The 15,892-nt window shown below is 40.0% G+C and overlaps 1 protein-coding gene across 1 annotated transcript in view; it reads right to left on the minus strand.

Annotated features, from left to right (window-relative positions):
- Positions 1–15,892, minus strand: part of COL12A1 (collagen type XII alpha 1 chain) — a 142,127-nt gene that overhangs the window by 79,413 nt on the left and 46,822 nt on the right. Inside the window, exons 13-20 of the mRNA XM_056856310.1 lie at positions 14,485–14,754; positions 11,732–11,998; positions 9,331–9,523; positions 7,730–7,851; positions 5,237–5,386; positions 4,154–4,273; positions 2,920–3,084; positions 2,637–2,783 (exon numbers count right to left, since the gene is read on the minus strand). Coding sequence (XP_056712288.1) covers positions 2,637–2,783; positions 2,920–3,084; positions 4,154–4,273; positions 5,237–5,386; positions 7,730–7,851; positions 9,331–9,523; positions 11,732–11,998; positions 14,485–14,754 — 1,434 coding nt within the window. The remainder of the gene's footprint in view (positions 1–2,636; positions 2,784–2,919; positions 3,085–4,153; positions 4,274–5,236; positions 5,387–7,729; positions 7,852–9,330; positions 9,524–11,731; positions 11,999–14,484; positions 14,755–15,892) is intronic.

The following is a 15,892-nucleotide window of genomic DNA, read 5'->3' on the forward strand; positions in this document are numbered from 1 at the left end:
TTGATTTTCCTAAAATTTATCAATAACAAATAATTGAGCACCAGGTCACAACCAACTTATGGTGACCCCTCATGAGGTTTTCAAGGCAAGAGATAGAAGAGGTGGTTTGCCATTGCCTTCCTCTGCATAGCAACTGTTGTCTTCCTTGGTGGTCTCCCATCCAAGTATTGACCATGGTCAACAGTGCTTAGCTTCAATAGCAGATATTTTATTCACTGACCTGGAATATATGTGACCAACATACATATAAAAATTTGTAATGTAAGAAATAACATAAAATATAAATACAGTATAGTTCCTTCATGTAAGGAACAAACAAGCCAAATGAACTGATTTTATAGTAGAAGGAAGTGTTTGATCAGGTCCTTCCTTCTACTTTATATCTGTCACCATTTCTAAAAAATTATTTTATTTATTTACATTTTATAGTCTTCCTTTCTTGCTGAGAATCAAGGTGGATTACAAAGAAGGTACTGCTGAGTAAAGAATAAAATTCAACCTGCATGTATATTGTTACCTGTGTTGATCATACTTAAGTTTGTCACTGAATGCACTAAAGCATATATGCTAGGAATCTGTAGCCAGTCACAGTTTCCCAGCACACATGTACATTATCATCACAAGTAGAATGATCATTCTATGCTCTGGGTGCATTCTATGTCATAAGTGATCTTCTGTGCAGAAATTGTTTTAACATGTGAATTGGCTGTCACCTTGTTGAATAGTATGTCTAGATATTCTCATGGATGTCTGACCCCTGCAGGGAAGACTATTTCCACCTGAGAATCCCCCTTCTCATTTTTCCCCTGTAGCATAGCTCCTTCCTGAACTGTCAGCATAACATCAAACAGGAGAAGTTCAAAACATCTTTTTCTCACACCAGCATCTTTTCCCTCTCAGAAACAGGAGTAATACTGGTGTGGAGTAATACAGGACATAGGTGCCCTGACCTGGATGGCCCAGGCTAGCCTGATCTCGTCAGATCTCAGAAGCTAAGCAGGGTCAGCCCTAGTTAGTATTTGGATGGGAGACCACCAAGGAATACCAGGGTTGCTGTGCAGAGGAAGGCACTGGCAAACCACCTCTGTTAGTCTCTTGCCATGAAAACCCCAAAAAAGGGGTCGCCATAAGTCGGCTGCGACTTGACAGCACTTTACACACATACACACAGAGGACATAGGTACTTCTTGTCACATTCCCATCCTGGGTCTGTGTATCCTCACATGTGTGTTGTGTGTTTGCCTGCATGTAAAAGCATGTTTCCTCTTCCTGCCATCATCCCAAGATATAAACCCCAGCCTCTCAGTAACCAGTATCTTAGATAACCCTGGTAAGGCTGCCTCTGAGCAAATACAAAGGGCAGAACTTCCAATTACCTTAGCCCCCTGTGAGTGTGTCCTTTAGCATGTAAGAGCGGTCTTAGCATGTGGGTGAGATTTCTGACACAGTTTGCTTTTCTTTTTATAATCTTTTATGATTATAAAAGAGCTTTATTTCAAAAGATTAAACTAGAGCACATATATAGAAAAGTAATCATAGTAAGAGACACAGATCTAAGGGAATAAAAAGGAAAACCATATATCTAACTTAGCTGCATCATGCTAGTTACCTTCCGATGGAACAAATGTATTCCCCCCATCCCCACATCTCAGGGATGGGTTTCCACGTGTCTAAACAGAGCTCCCCTTCTCCTCATCTTACTTCTCACCCCACTCCACTTCATTTTGCCCTCGAACAAAGGAAGGGTTAATCTTTTAACCTTCTGCCTGCTGAGGTAAACACTTCCCTTTCCCAATCCTGAGTCAGATAACTTGCTCACGTGGGGATCCCCTGCACCATGCCAATGGGCCCCTTCAGCACATAGCTCTGAGTTACATGATGCTCATCCATTTGGCAGCTATGTCAAATGGTGGGTCTCAGGCTGAACCCAGTTCCTGTTTCCCATAACTTCCCCCACTTGGGAATATAAACAGTTTGTCATGGGCTCAGGAACCCTTGATCATAACACTTCTCACATTGCCTGAGAGGTGTAGCCATGAGTTGTGCTGCAGTGGCTACAGCAGTGATGATAATGTGAAAAGGGACCCTGATATGTTCTGATATGTTATATGCATATATATGCATAACCATATATGCCTACAGACATAATCTGTGAAAAGATAGCTTTGCTAATTTGTATACTACAGAGAAAGGGAACAACCTAATTGCACTAGCTTAGTAGTTCTCAAAATGTATGTTAGGACTGAAAAGGCAGCTATGACTCTTTCAAATAGATCATGAGGCCGGAGGGAGGACGAGGAGCAGAGGAATGTGGGGCAGGAAAGTTTGGGAGGCTCAATGGCAGCTTTGGATTTGTCTCTGCATAATGTGTGAAATGGCCACAAAACACAGCCTGTTGCTCAATAATACTATATATTTTAAATACAAAGCATGAAAAATAAAATATAAACTTGCTCAGTATTAAGTGATGTTACATTCCTGTGTTTCATGTTGCAGCCAGTGAAAGTAGTATGTTACTTTGCAAGCAGATCCCTACCAAACTCTAGCTGAGCTTGATAAATTTAAAAACAATTTAAGCAGTTCACAAATAAAAGTTTTATTTTAAGACAGTACTAAAACTGAAAAGGGAAACATACCTGGGCCTTTCACACTATTGCACAAATTAATAGTGAGGTCATCAACAATAGTATTAAGCAAGGAGAAATCTGCAACGTTGTAAGCATGAGTCTCATCTGGGTCTGAAGCAATCTGTTTCAATTCACTTTCATCAGCATTTTTAATACCTTTAAAATATTATGAAATAAAACCATGTTGAAATAACCTAGAAATATCTTCTGGCGTAATTTAATCTCACGCAACAGAATGAGTATGTTACTCTCTTCTCATTTCATTATAAATGTTTCTTCACTTGATACTCACCAACAGCATAAAGCTCCACTCTCTGATCTCTCAGACTCTGTGATGGACCAACTATATCATCCTGTGATTTGCCATCAGTGATGAGGACACCTATTTTGCGAGCTCCAGGTCTCATGCCAACTTCTTCTTTGAAGTTGTTTGATAAGATGAACCTCAAGGCCATTCCTAACATCACAGCACCCAAGTGGGGGGGGGGGAGAGAAAGAGACTCATTATTCACTAGCCTTGGTTTCTGACCTAGAAAGCTGGCCCCCCAAAAGTGGTGTAGGCATTTATTAAAGGATACATAGTAGCTGCCCTACCACGAACTTCATGACCTGCTAACATGGCTACCCATCATGAAGAAAGCCTCTGCCCACTTGCCTTTCCAAGAAATAGAAAAGAATTTCCATTCTCCTCAGACTAAGAGTCAAACTTCATGTTATATAAAGATCCAGGATTGATCTCATTACTCTTTAAAAAAACTGAAAAACCAATTTGTTTGGATCAGTGGTAAATAAAAATGGAACATTGAACCCCTTTTCCTTGTGCTGTTTTCCCAATCAAAATCAACCTCTGGACCTAAACTGCTGTTTGCCCTATGGTAGCAAAAAATACAGGTGCCTGTATTTTTTCCAGTTGTCACAGGGAGAACAACTGTCCTTGGGTAAACAGAATGAAATAAAAGAGAAAATTGGGGCCCAGCTCAGGCTTCTGCCACCTGTGCCTTCAGGTTCTCACAGAAAACTTCTGCTATGGAATGAACTGGAAAGACAATATTGTACCTTTCAGATTAATTTCACTAGGAGATACTGATTAATCCCAAGCCTTTTGTATCCAGGCCTATAGCTGGGACTCTCTTCTACCTCCCTCACTATTTCACTGATACTGACTTAATTCCTAGTTCTCTACTGTTACTTATAATTGACATCTGCAGGGTCACTTGCAATAACACATTTCACTTTCACTAGTAACACATTTCCACAGAAAATCATTTTAACAATAAGGTCTACAACATTTTTTTTCACCTGTCCTCTACCTATTGGCTGCTGACTTGATCTAGAACACATGTAAATTGCTTTGTTCACCATAAGAAGGACAGTTTAATAGCTTTGAGGCAAATATCTTTATATATAATATTGTGAGTCATTTTTCCCTGTGTAGCTTCATTTATTTATTTAGGGATTTATACCCAGCTGTACCCCAGCCAGGGTCAGGCTCAGAGCGGCAGAGAAATCAGTATAAGGCTGCCTACCTGTTAGAGTGTTGCCTCCTTTATATGGCAAGTTGGCCACCGCATCCAATAAACTCTGTTTGGTTCTGTGTGTATTGAGGTGCCATTCCGTTCTAGGATCGCCACTATATTGTGCAAGAGCTAGGAGTAAAATATTACTTAATTACAAAAAGTCCTGAAACAAACAAAAAAAAAACCCCCAAAAAACAGTCTCCCATAAGAAAGGTATTCTTGCCATTTATTAAAGGAATCACTGATAGGATGGAGAAACTTTTGAAAAAACATAACCTACAAACAGTGTTTAAATCCACCAAGAAAATACAACAAATGCTACGATCAGCAAAAGACAAAAGAGATCCCCTCACCTCTGCAGGAGTATATCGTATACCTTGCAGCTGTGGAGAAGTTTACATCGGGACCACAAAACTCAGCATACAAACAAGGACAAAATAACATGAAAGATACTGCAGACTTGGCCAACCTGAGAAATCAGCAGTGGCTGAACATGGACTGACACAAACAGGACACAGGGTCTTATTCCAAGAAACTGAAAGACTGGACAATTCTACCAACTATTTTGTCAGATTGCACAGAGAAGCCATTGAAATTCATAAACATCAGCACAACTTTAACAGAAAAGAAGAGAGTTTAAGAATGAATAAGGCTTGGCTTCCTGTCCTGAAAACCTCCAGACTAACAAAGTCCACAATAGCCATGCAGATTAGCTTTGGATTTTACACATTAACAGATCACTTCAGGATACATTGGTTCCATATTAACATACCACACCCTCATTAGCACATTATCTTGATACTTACAGGACAATGATTAGCACATTATTTTTTCAGGACAGTACTCAGCTCAAACCCAACCTCTTTCTGATTATATGTTACTCTTCCTACACACTTGACACTGAGAGACACTGTCCTTCAGTGTTACTACTCTGAAGATGCCTGCCACAGTTGCTGGCGAAACGTCAGGAAAGAAAATTCCAAGACCACGGTTACACAGCCCGGATAACCTACAAGAACCAATGAACTCTGACCGTGAAAGCCTTCAACAATATTTTAAACATTCCATATATTCAAGTACTTTCAAACTTACCAATCTGCACTTTGTCAGGACCAATATCAAATACTTCAACAATACGCCGAATGAAGCTGCGGACTGTTCTAAAATTTGGTCGACCAATACTCCATGAACCATCCACCAGCAACACAATATCTGCTTCTGCCCTGGTTATACATTCTAAACCTGCCACACCAACCAGAACAAAAAAAGTGTTAGTTGCATCAAAACTAATAACTGTCTTCTCCTGTCCACTACTGTCTGTAATACAGGGTCTGAACTAATGAAGTTTTTTATGCACCCTGACACTTATAAAACTAACAATAATTTTAAAAGATACACGTTCCTTTGTCTCACAGGCTAGCAAAATTGCTCAGAGTAATCCTTCTAAAATGGCTTTAGCTAGCTTGAATGTAAGTACTATGAGAATCATGTTTATAACAAAATTTCTGAACAAATTCAAATTATGTAGCCAATGATTACCTGATTATGTATATTTTGGAAAGTTCAAAATGAAAACATTTAAACACTATCTTAATGCATTAATATAAACAATAACACTAAATTTATACAGGAATATGGTCAATTAATTTAGATGGTGCAGAAATTTGCACGTTGACAACCACAAGACAAAGAGAACAACATACAAAAGATACATAAACACACACAAAACACAAGAATCAGAAGTGACAAAAACAAACATTTATACAAAGTTTTAAATGCTTCAGAAAAAAGCATATCATTTTGAGAACCCCCTGATTACAAACTGTAGAATAAAAATAAGAATCATTTTTTTTCTTTCTACATGCTGGAATTCACATAACATTTATACAAAAAAGAAAGACATAAGTTTTAAATCATCCTTTCATCAGCCATTTCAATGAAAAAAAAATGTACTCTTCCTCCTCTTTCTTCTGGAGATCATGTTACCAGCTGCAAAATTTTCTGGCTTCATGCCATCATAGCTTCTGGTCTTTACATGGAAGAAATCCCATTGAGTAAAATCAGGCACACTCATCACAGTTGAAATATAGATCCAGTACTGTAGATTCCTTAATAGACCTATTCCAGGAACCTGAGAATTTAAAAGCATGAGCCTCTTCTGCACAGAAAATACAAATCTAATCTTCAAACATGACAATGATAAATTATGAAGTAAGGTTCATGCAGCAATACTGGCCAGGACCCAAACAGCAAGATGCATGAAGAGAAAGTGTTTCTAAGTATATACACGATTCATCAATTCCACTCCCTGGAGTTGTATCCCATGACATATCACATGCCACAGCAACATCTTTTGTAGTCTACAATGGGCTGTGCAGGAGGCAGAAAAACCATTGCTTGCAGGTAAAAAACACTATGCATGGTCTTCAGATCCAGGGCTGCTTCCATATGGTCAGAGATTATTCTCCATGAAGCTCTTCTCCCTGCATCCACATGGAAGTTTTTCTAGCTTTTTCCTCACCTCAGCCCTCTACATTTGCCTCTACACACACACACACACTCACACAACCCCCTGACAGTGCTTCCATCTAGTTCCAGAGAATTCTCTTAGGCAATTCAAATATAGATACAGGGTTGGAACCAGAGATCTGGCCAGCTAATTCTGTGCACCCAGCCCACCTTCCATACCCCATGGCAAGCCATTTAAAATTCAGGGCGTTGGATCCAGAGCAGTGCAAGTAATACACAATAGTAATACACAATCTTATCTTTTCTAATGCAATGCCCTCTGCCCCCACTTTCCAAAAGTCACTTCTGAGAACTGGGAAACTCTCAGGAACTGTTTACATATAAGGCAGGAGATATTTAAAAGCATTTGTGATATGGCATGCAGGTTCTAAAAAAGCAACAAAATACTTAGGTATACCTAAGTAGCACTTTAAATTCAGACTGGAATGCTTTCTGTTCTCATTCTTGGATCTAGCAAGCACAGGTATGCGGTAAAATATTTGCAACTGCATCAATATTTAAATTCCCAGTATAATTTCTTTTTTAAAAAAATAATAAAGAGAACTATATATTTTAAAAGTGAAAAACTAGTTTAATCCCTTCATTATTAAAGAGTACCTTCAGCGTTTTCTCACATTTGTAGAAAAACACAGTGGTGGAGTAATTATACAGGTTCTTTACTGACTCTCTATAGTGGAGATGGAAATCAGAAGTACTTAGACTACAACAGCTCAGAATGTAAACACCATACGTTTGCCAAAATAAGGGCAACCCATAGGTCTGCACAGCTTGTAAACAGTATGCAATAGGTGAAAAATTAATTATGAAAAAGGTCTACTGGAAAAAAAGATAGGGTCATTAACTAAAGTTGAATGCTAACAAGAAGTGGGAAATTTTAAGACCAAGGGATGGTCTTTATGAAAAACATCCTCTTCTATTGAGCAATGCTTCCTGCCAGTCAGTAACTGAATCTGGTAATTGTGCTGAAAGAGTTCATTTTACCAATTGAATGCATATTAAATATAAAATGTCGTTTAGGAAATATATTTATTAATCTCCCTTAAAAATGATATTTACCTCTAGATAAAAATGGAATTACTGTAGAATCCGAAAGGGTAGTCATTTCTTGTCCAATCAATGGCATACTTTCACCTCCTTCAAATACTCCAAAAACATTTACTTTATAGGTAGTACCTGCCCTGCATGATTAAAATGTACATATAAAAATCCAATTAGGCTAAAATACATGGTATACTTAGTCACACATTTTATAAGCTTTCTAGAAGCTCCTACATTTATTTATGTAGAATTCTTTTATGCTGCCTCTCCAGAAACACACCTGAGGTGGCTTACAAAATTTTGTAACAAAACATTAAACAATATTAAATTACAGCATAAAAACCCAACCCAACATAAAAATATAGACCATAAAATAGACTGCCTGTATCTTAAAATACACGTTTCCAGACATAAGCCTGGATGGACAAATGTTTTAGCCTGGTGCCTAAAACAAAGCAACATAGAGACCAGGCTAGCATCAAGGGGAAGGGCATTCCACAAGCAAAGTGCCATTACTGAAAAAGCCCTGTCTCTAGTTGTCACCTGTCTCATTTCTGAAGGTGGGGGAACAGAGAGCAGGGCTTGTGCCACAGGTCTCAACTGACAGGCTGGACAACATGGGAGGGGGAATTCCTTCAAGTACCCTAGCCCCAAGCCATTTAGGGGTTTTAATGTAAGAAACAACACTTTGAATTGCATATCTTTTCCTGCCACCTCTCACAGCAGTGGTGGGAGGGAAAAAACAAAAAAGCTCACCATTGGGCCAACGTTATGATGTCAATTCTGGGGAAGCCCCAGAAGTGACATCAGCCCTCTCTAGGAATCACTGGAAATTCTATGGTATCACCACAGTTTCTGGTGATTCCTAGAGAGTCGTGATGTCATTTCTGAGTTTTCCCCAGAAGTGATGTTATGCTGTTGCCAATGGTGCTCCTCATGTTCCCTGTCCCCTGGACTCCTGCTGGTAGCTAGGCCATGCCTGCCAATTCTACCTTGGCCAGATCACACTTTTCAAGGAATGGTCATAGCTGGCATATAAGACAAAGCTTATAAAAGGCATTCCATGTCACAGAGGAGATCTAGGCCTCCAACTGTAAGCTAGGATCCAGCAGTACTCTCAAGCTAAGGTCCTATTCCTTCAGGGGGAGGTGTAACCCCCTCCAGGACAGACAGACTCCTCAGTCCTCAAGCAGCTTGGTCATTGATCAGCAACACCTCAGTCTTGTCTGGATTAAACTTTAGTCTTTTTGCCCTCATTCAATTACTGTCTCCAGGCACATGTTCAGGATTTCCACAGACCCATTTGTTGTTAAGAAGAAGTAGAGCTAGATGTCATCCACGTATTGGTGACACCTTACTACAAATCCCCTTATAATCTCTCCCAGTGGTTTCATGTAAATGTTAAACAGCAGAGGGACAAAATGGAGCGCAGCAGGATTGCATTTTATGTACTGAGAATATTTCTAGCCGGACCATTTACTTTTGTTACTCAAGGAAGCTACTAGTGTAGATTGAAAACAACAGAGTTGGTATGGTAGGTATGTCTGGAAAGAGAGTTCAATGGGACATGTTCTTTGGTTTGTCTACATCATTCCTGGAAAAAAAAATATCATCAATACCTGAGCTCCTCCAATACTACTGTGTTGTCATATGGCCCAACTATTAATTCTCCAAGGTGTCTATTGTCTCCAGTAGGGTGAAAAGTTACTTTGTACCCCTTCACTTCCCCAGGAGCTGGCTCCCATGTAACTCGAAAGCTTGACATTGTAGAATCAGACGTCTTCAGATTTCTGGGAGCTTTAAAGGGGGAAGCTGCAACAGCCAAAGAATATGCCAAAAAATCAAATATTCAATGAAAATTGACAAACCTTGTTTCATGTTTAATATAGAAATAAAAATTTTAATTTCCAAAATATCCATCATCATGACAAGAGGCATATATGTGAGAGAAAGACTTAGATATAGGAAGAAGCTCTGAAGGGTACTTCTATGGGCTACTTCACACGTGTGTATTTGTTGATTTTGGCCCTGATCCAGTTTGACTTTTTTTTTCTTTTCTTCAAGTGTTCTGGTCCCTAAATAGTCTCCATGTTTCCTCAGCTTCTCTCAGGATTTTTACAAGCACTTTTACTGCAAGGTTTTTTTTTAAGTTGATTCTAAGTTGATTCGGCTTCACTCAACTTGCTAAAATGCTCTGTATAGGTTATTTATTTATTTTTGGCTGCCCACACCTATATCCAGCCTCCTCAATTGATTCCACACACCCCTCCCACTTTTCCCCTCCCTCCACCAGGGGCTTCCTTGCTTTTACATTTTTTTTAAACATGCAAGATTAGCGATCAAATGCTGAGGAATCTGCCTGCACACAGAAAATCAAGGGATGTACTCAGGACTACACCGATTCCTTTCCCCAGGGATCCTAGTCATTGACAGGCAATTATGGAGATGTGGAAAATTATGTTGAGGGAGCTGTACATTTGCTTAACACATGAAGCTGCCTTATACTGAATCAGACCCTTGGTCCATCAGAGTCAGTATTGTCTACTCAGACTGGCAGCGGCTCTCCAGGGTCTCAGGAGGGGTCTTTCACATCACCTATTTGCCTCTTTAACTGGAGATGCTGGGGATTGAACCTGGGACCTTCTGCATGCCAAGCAGATGCTTTACCACTGAGCCACAGCCCCTCCCCTAGAATCAGAAGATTAAAATGTGAGGGCTGTTTCCGACAAAGATGGGGAATTAACATTAAAGCTGAAAGAACCCTCTATCCCAGAGAACACAAGTACTCTATAGAATCCAGATTTTTGAAGAGCATCAAGAAATGACTTCTGATCATAATTGTGAGGGATAAAAAGGAACAAATAACTGCTCTCTAGAACATCAAGAACCCACACTATTTAGAACATCTAAGGGCAAGTCAATACATGTGGAAACACAGTACCAGCCATTTAGATCACTGAAATAATATGCTATTGGTTTAGTAAGCACTATTTCCCCTACTGAACCAACTTTTGTTTCTGGTTTGAATGTAATCCAGTTTTTTGTTTTTAACTAAATCTTGAAGAACAAAAACCATGGATTATAACAGAGAATGAAATAGGAACATGCGTTGTTTTCACTCCTCAAGGAGAAGGTGTACTCTAGGTGCCATGACTATATTTAGCAGCTTAAATTTGGTGCCCAGGGAAGAAGATAATGTAAACCATTTCAACTAAGACCAAAACATAATTTTAAAACCCTGCCAAGCTATTATTCCTGCAACAGAGTTTCTGCACTCAAGCATTGCTCAGGTTTGATACTACAGCAGCACTCATCTATCAAACTAAATGACTTTCCCTAAACCTCATATGAGCATGGGCTAGTTGTGATTATCAGGCACATATGCTCAGAAGTACTCTCTTTAATATTATTAAGTTACACCATCCATGACAGAGCCCAGAAATGAAAATGTTTCTGAGATTAACCTATGTTGAATCTTGAAATTAAGTATTGAATATCATTGGTTCCATGTAAAAGATCAGAAATGATAGAAAGCCAGGTTCTTCCCATCTTTTTGTTCCTGTGGTTTAGTGTTAAATGAGATAGGCAGGGATCAGTACTTGTCGGAAAAAAGGAGGAACAAAACTGCATGGGATTTGTGCCAAGATCCTATGACAAGATCTAGTTTGGTCTATGTAATCTGTGCCAACTTCACTAATCTCCCTGTTCTGTTCTGTCTTTAGTACTAGCCAGGGATTTAACACATGGGGATCAGCCCAGTCTCTGTAGAAGTTGGCTCAGATGGCTTGCAGATGTCAAGTGGCTTACATCACATCTGCTATGGCCGGCTCTGCCATGAAGTTGGGTGAATATACCCCATCTGCAGCAAGCTGAGGCACAATTTAATAGATATCTGAAATAATAAACAAGAAATGTTTTCAAAGAAATATATAGCTGTCTTTGACAGCCTAGCTAACCCTCAAATATGCTATAAAACTATATTCTACAGTCCCTGTAGTTCCATTGTAGATAAATATATACCTGTTGTTCCTTCTCCTTGCCTGTGGTTTCCTTCCCCAGTTTTGTACATTGGAATGACAGAAATGTCATAAGTTGTCAGCGGCTGCAGTCGTTTCAGTGTTGCAGCGGTAGAGGTAGGTGGCACTTTAGTGAATAGCTGTCTTCCTCCCCTCCGGGGACGGTAAACAACGCGGTAGCTTACAACTTTTCCAGGTGCAGGTTGCCAAGTAACTCTCATTGTAGTCTCTGTCTCTTGATCCACTCTCACGGCTCTAGAACTTGGTGACACTTTTAGAAGTAAAATAAAAGGAAGAAACTATTGGGGGTTTTTTTCCCAAGTTTAATTTATCCTACCAAATATATACAAAAATATAACACAAACTATGTTAATTTTTGCAGCTTGGCAAAGAGATGACTTGATTTTCTTTTTCAGATAAAATGTTTAGAATGCTTGATATTTTTGATGGGGAATTACCCTCAGTTTTTTTAACCTCAAATTTTCTTCTCAAGTTACATTTGTGTGTGTGATGTGCCGTTAAGTCACAGCCGACTAATGGCAACTCCAGCAAAGGGTTTTCAAGGCAAGTGATTAAGCAGAGGTGGTTTGCCATTGCTTTCTTCTGCAGAGCCTTCCTTGGTGGTCTCCCTTCCAAGTACCAACCCTGCTTAGCTTCCGAGATCTGATGAGATTGGACTATACCATGCTGCCTTCCCTCCCAAGCTATATTTATAGGAGATAAATCCACCTCATGTAAATTTTGGTGAATATCTTTTCAAAAGCAACAATTTTTCTATATTTGGGGAATGTTCTCCAAATGCTTCTGAAGTCCAAATTTTCTTCCCTATTTGTGTTTGGTTCTGGAAAGACAAAATCACCTTGGCATCATAATGACCGAGTCTTCACTCAAAAAATACTTCAATTCAGCCAAAAATGCTGCAACAACAGCTCTCTCAACATTTTTGAATAAACAATCTTAAGTTCACACAGGGTTTCTGTTTCTCTAGATTGTTGAAACCTCTCCTTTTATCCCACACAGAGCTCTGATTCCTGCTTCCTGTTTTTTTCAACACAAGAAAAGAAGCCATAACAGGTGGCTATGTTAAGTACCCAGCCCTGCTGTGCCAGTCAACCTCCTTGACTGCACCAAGAAACATCAAAGCCATGAAGTTAAGCTGGCACAAATCTGAACTTTCCAACCCAACCCTTGGCTTCTGGCATGAATGGAAGCAGCAAAATCAGAATTTCTGTTACTAGAAATGTAAGAACAGCCCACAGGAACAAGGGAAGAGCCCTGCCTACCAAAACCCTTACCCCCACCTAACTCTGCCCATAACAGATACAAAGATTCCAGCTCACGTCAAGTTTAATAAAAAAAAAATCTAAGGGAACTCCACTGTGATACTGTAGGCCTTTTCTGCTAAGGCTCAGTTAAATAGCATGACTCATTTCAGCTTAATTTAAAGCATTTATCAATTCACAGGTTCAATTATCTTCCATCATTTTTTCTTCTCTTAGGTTTGAGTTAGATAGCAGTTCCATGTGAACAAATTTTCCACAGCCCAAATTTTATACTTCACTGCTTCTCTGAAGGCTGAGCTGGGCAGCAACACAGCTTACTGCATACTTAAAAAAATTTTTTTGAAGGATATCCTTTAAGGGCTGCTAACTCTGACTTGGGAAATTCCTAGAGATTTGGGGCAAGAGCCTAGGAAGGGAGAGTATGGGGAGGAAGTTCAGCAGTGATGTGATGCCATAGAGTCTACCCTCTGAAGCTGCAGTTTTCTTCAAGGAAACTGATCTCTGTAGTCTGGAGATCAGCTGTAAATCCAGGAGATCGCCAAGCCCTACTTCAAGGTTGACAACCCTATTTCTTCTTTAGCTGCACAAAACAATGTGCCTCACCCTGTTTGTGGAAATATTCAGCAGGGCCTGACTAAGGAGCTCTCTCTAGTTTCAGAGTGTGGAATTTTAAAAATAGTTTAATGGCTGAGAATACAAAGCATGTGGCCACCACTTATCAGGGCTGCCCCACTGCGGTCAGCTGGGCTGCGGCTCTGCTCCGAAAGCAGCTCCTGGGGGTAAGCGTTGCCACTCTCACCCCTACCACATTGCCAGGCATGCCTACCCGCCACCTCGTGCCTTGCAGCCTATTGCTGCTCTGGGGGGCAGGTGTAGTGGCATGCAGGCATCAAAGGTTGATGATGCAGGCACTCCCTGTGTCGCTCCACCTCCTTCGCCCATTTAAGGAGGTCTTGGGATGGAGTACATCATCAATGCCCAGCTTGGGGCTGTCGCTAGCTCCATTCCCAGATGGCATAGGATGCACTCAGAGATTTATGTCCTAGTGGAACCACCCATACACCACTCCAGTTGCTACCCCAACAGTCGGGTTGGGGTAGGTCTACCAATCGATCAGATTTCAGAGTGGTCATTCAATGCCTGGATCCGTTTCTCCTTATGCCTCTCCAATGCTCCATCTGTTGTAATCAATAAAGCTGTGGCCTTTTTTATCCCAATAAATCATTGTCTGTGTATTCATTATCCTTCCTTTTCCTGGCGCAGCTGCTTTGCCCATGGGGCCACAAATCAGGTAATATATCAGGCTAAAATATCAGATCAAATGAACAACTGTCCACACCTTAATTTTGGATGGGGATGTATCAGTTCCTCTATTCCTGTTTTAAGATGATTTCCAGTTTTGGGGTCACAAGACTGCAGTGCCTCATTGATTTGAGGTAAGGAAAGACAAGACAAAGGGCAGTGTTCTACCTACCTTCAGTTGTTGCTTCTCCCTCTAGAGGAGCTCCTTCTCCACTTCTATATGAAGCCAGGACTGAAATCTTATACTTAGTCTCAGGCTTTAGGTTTTCCAGCACAGTATTTATGACATTTCCAGGAACTGTTTTCTCTCCAGACTCATCATCATAAAGTGATTTCCATACAATTCTGTAATGATGAACTGCTCCTGGCGCTGCTGTCCACGATACTCCAATAGTAGTATCAGTTATGTCTCTAGTGACTAAGTCACGAGGAGAGCCGCGCTCTGCAAGAAAAGAAGAAATACAAGAAGTGTTGTGGGTTAGGATGCAAGCAATAAATATTAAATTAAACTAGAAAGGGGGAAATTAAATGGCTGTGAAATAAAATCAAAACATTAAGCAAAAAAGTCAGTACCTATAAATCACATTGACAAATGGAAGACAAACATTCAAGGCCTAAATTCAGAAGAGTATTTCTGCATATACTATATTTACATATATAATATAGCTTACAAGATCCACATCCATTTTAAATAATTTCTTGACTGAAAAGGATTTGCTACAAAAAGTAGGGATGTTAAAATCTAATGACTATCACAGATACTCTCATCACCCTCCGAGAACTATAACTCTGAAATCTACACCAGAAATGACTACCAGCTGCTGCAAATTTCAGGATCCTCTGGGTTACAAATAATTTGTTAAATTATTTCTCTACTCTGAAGCTCAATTTACATTTTTAGAAATGATATGTGATTCAGTTCATAGTCTAACTTGATTACTAAATAGCCTGAGTATACAAATCTGTTATGAATTATGTAGAAAGTCTAAAACAAATTACATTAAGCCTGGAGATAAAGGGCTATATCTTACAGCTAAGGGTAGCATGTTCCATCAACACAAGGTTCCTTTGCCGGTGGGATGTTCCCCATGATGTTCTGATGGGTAAACTAGAGGACTGTGGGACAGACTCTAGGATAGTTAGGTGGATAGAGAGCTGGTTGCAGAACCACACACAAAGAGTAGTAGTCAATGGCATTTCATCTGAGTGGAAAGAGGTGTCTAGTGGGGTGCCACAGGGTTCGGTTCTGGGCCCGGTACTTTTCAATCTTTTTATAAATGATCTGGATGAGGGTGTGGAGGGACTACTCATTAAATTTGCAGATGATACCAAATTGGGAGTAGCAGCGAACACACCAGAAGATAGAGATAGAATTCAATGAGATCTGAGCACACTGGGAAAGTGGGATGATGTGAACAGGATGCCATTCAACAAGGGTAAGTGCCGAGTTCTTCATCTGGGTAACAGAAATGAGGGACATGCATACTGGATGGGGGATACACTTCTCAGCACCAGTGTGTGTGAACAGGATCTTGGGGTACAAGTGGAACGTAAGTTAAATATGAGCAGCCAGTGTGATG

Source organism: Euleptes europaea, chromosome 10 (assembly GCF_029931775.1).
Source record: "Euleptes europaea isolate rEulEur1 chromosome 10, rEulEur1.hap1, whole genome shotgun sequence".
Taxonomy (NCBI): Eukaryota; Metazoa; Chordata; class Lepidosauria; order Squamata; family Sphaerodactylidae; genus Euleptes; species Euleptes europaea.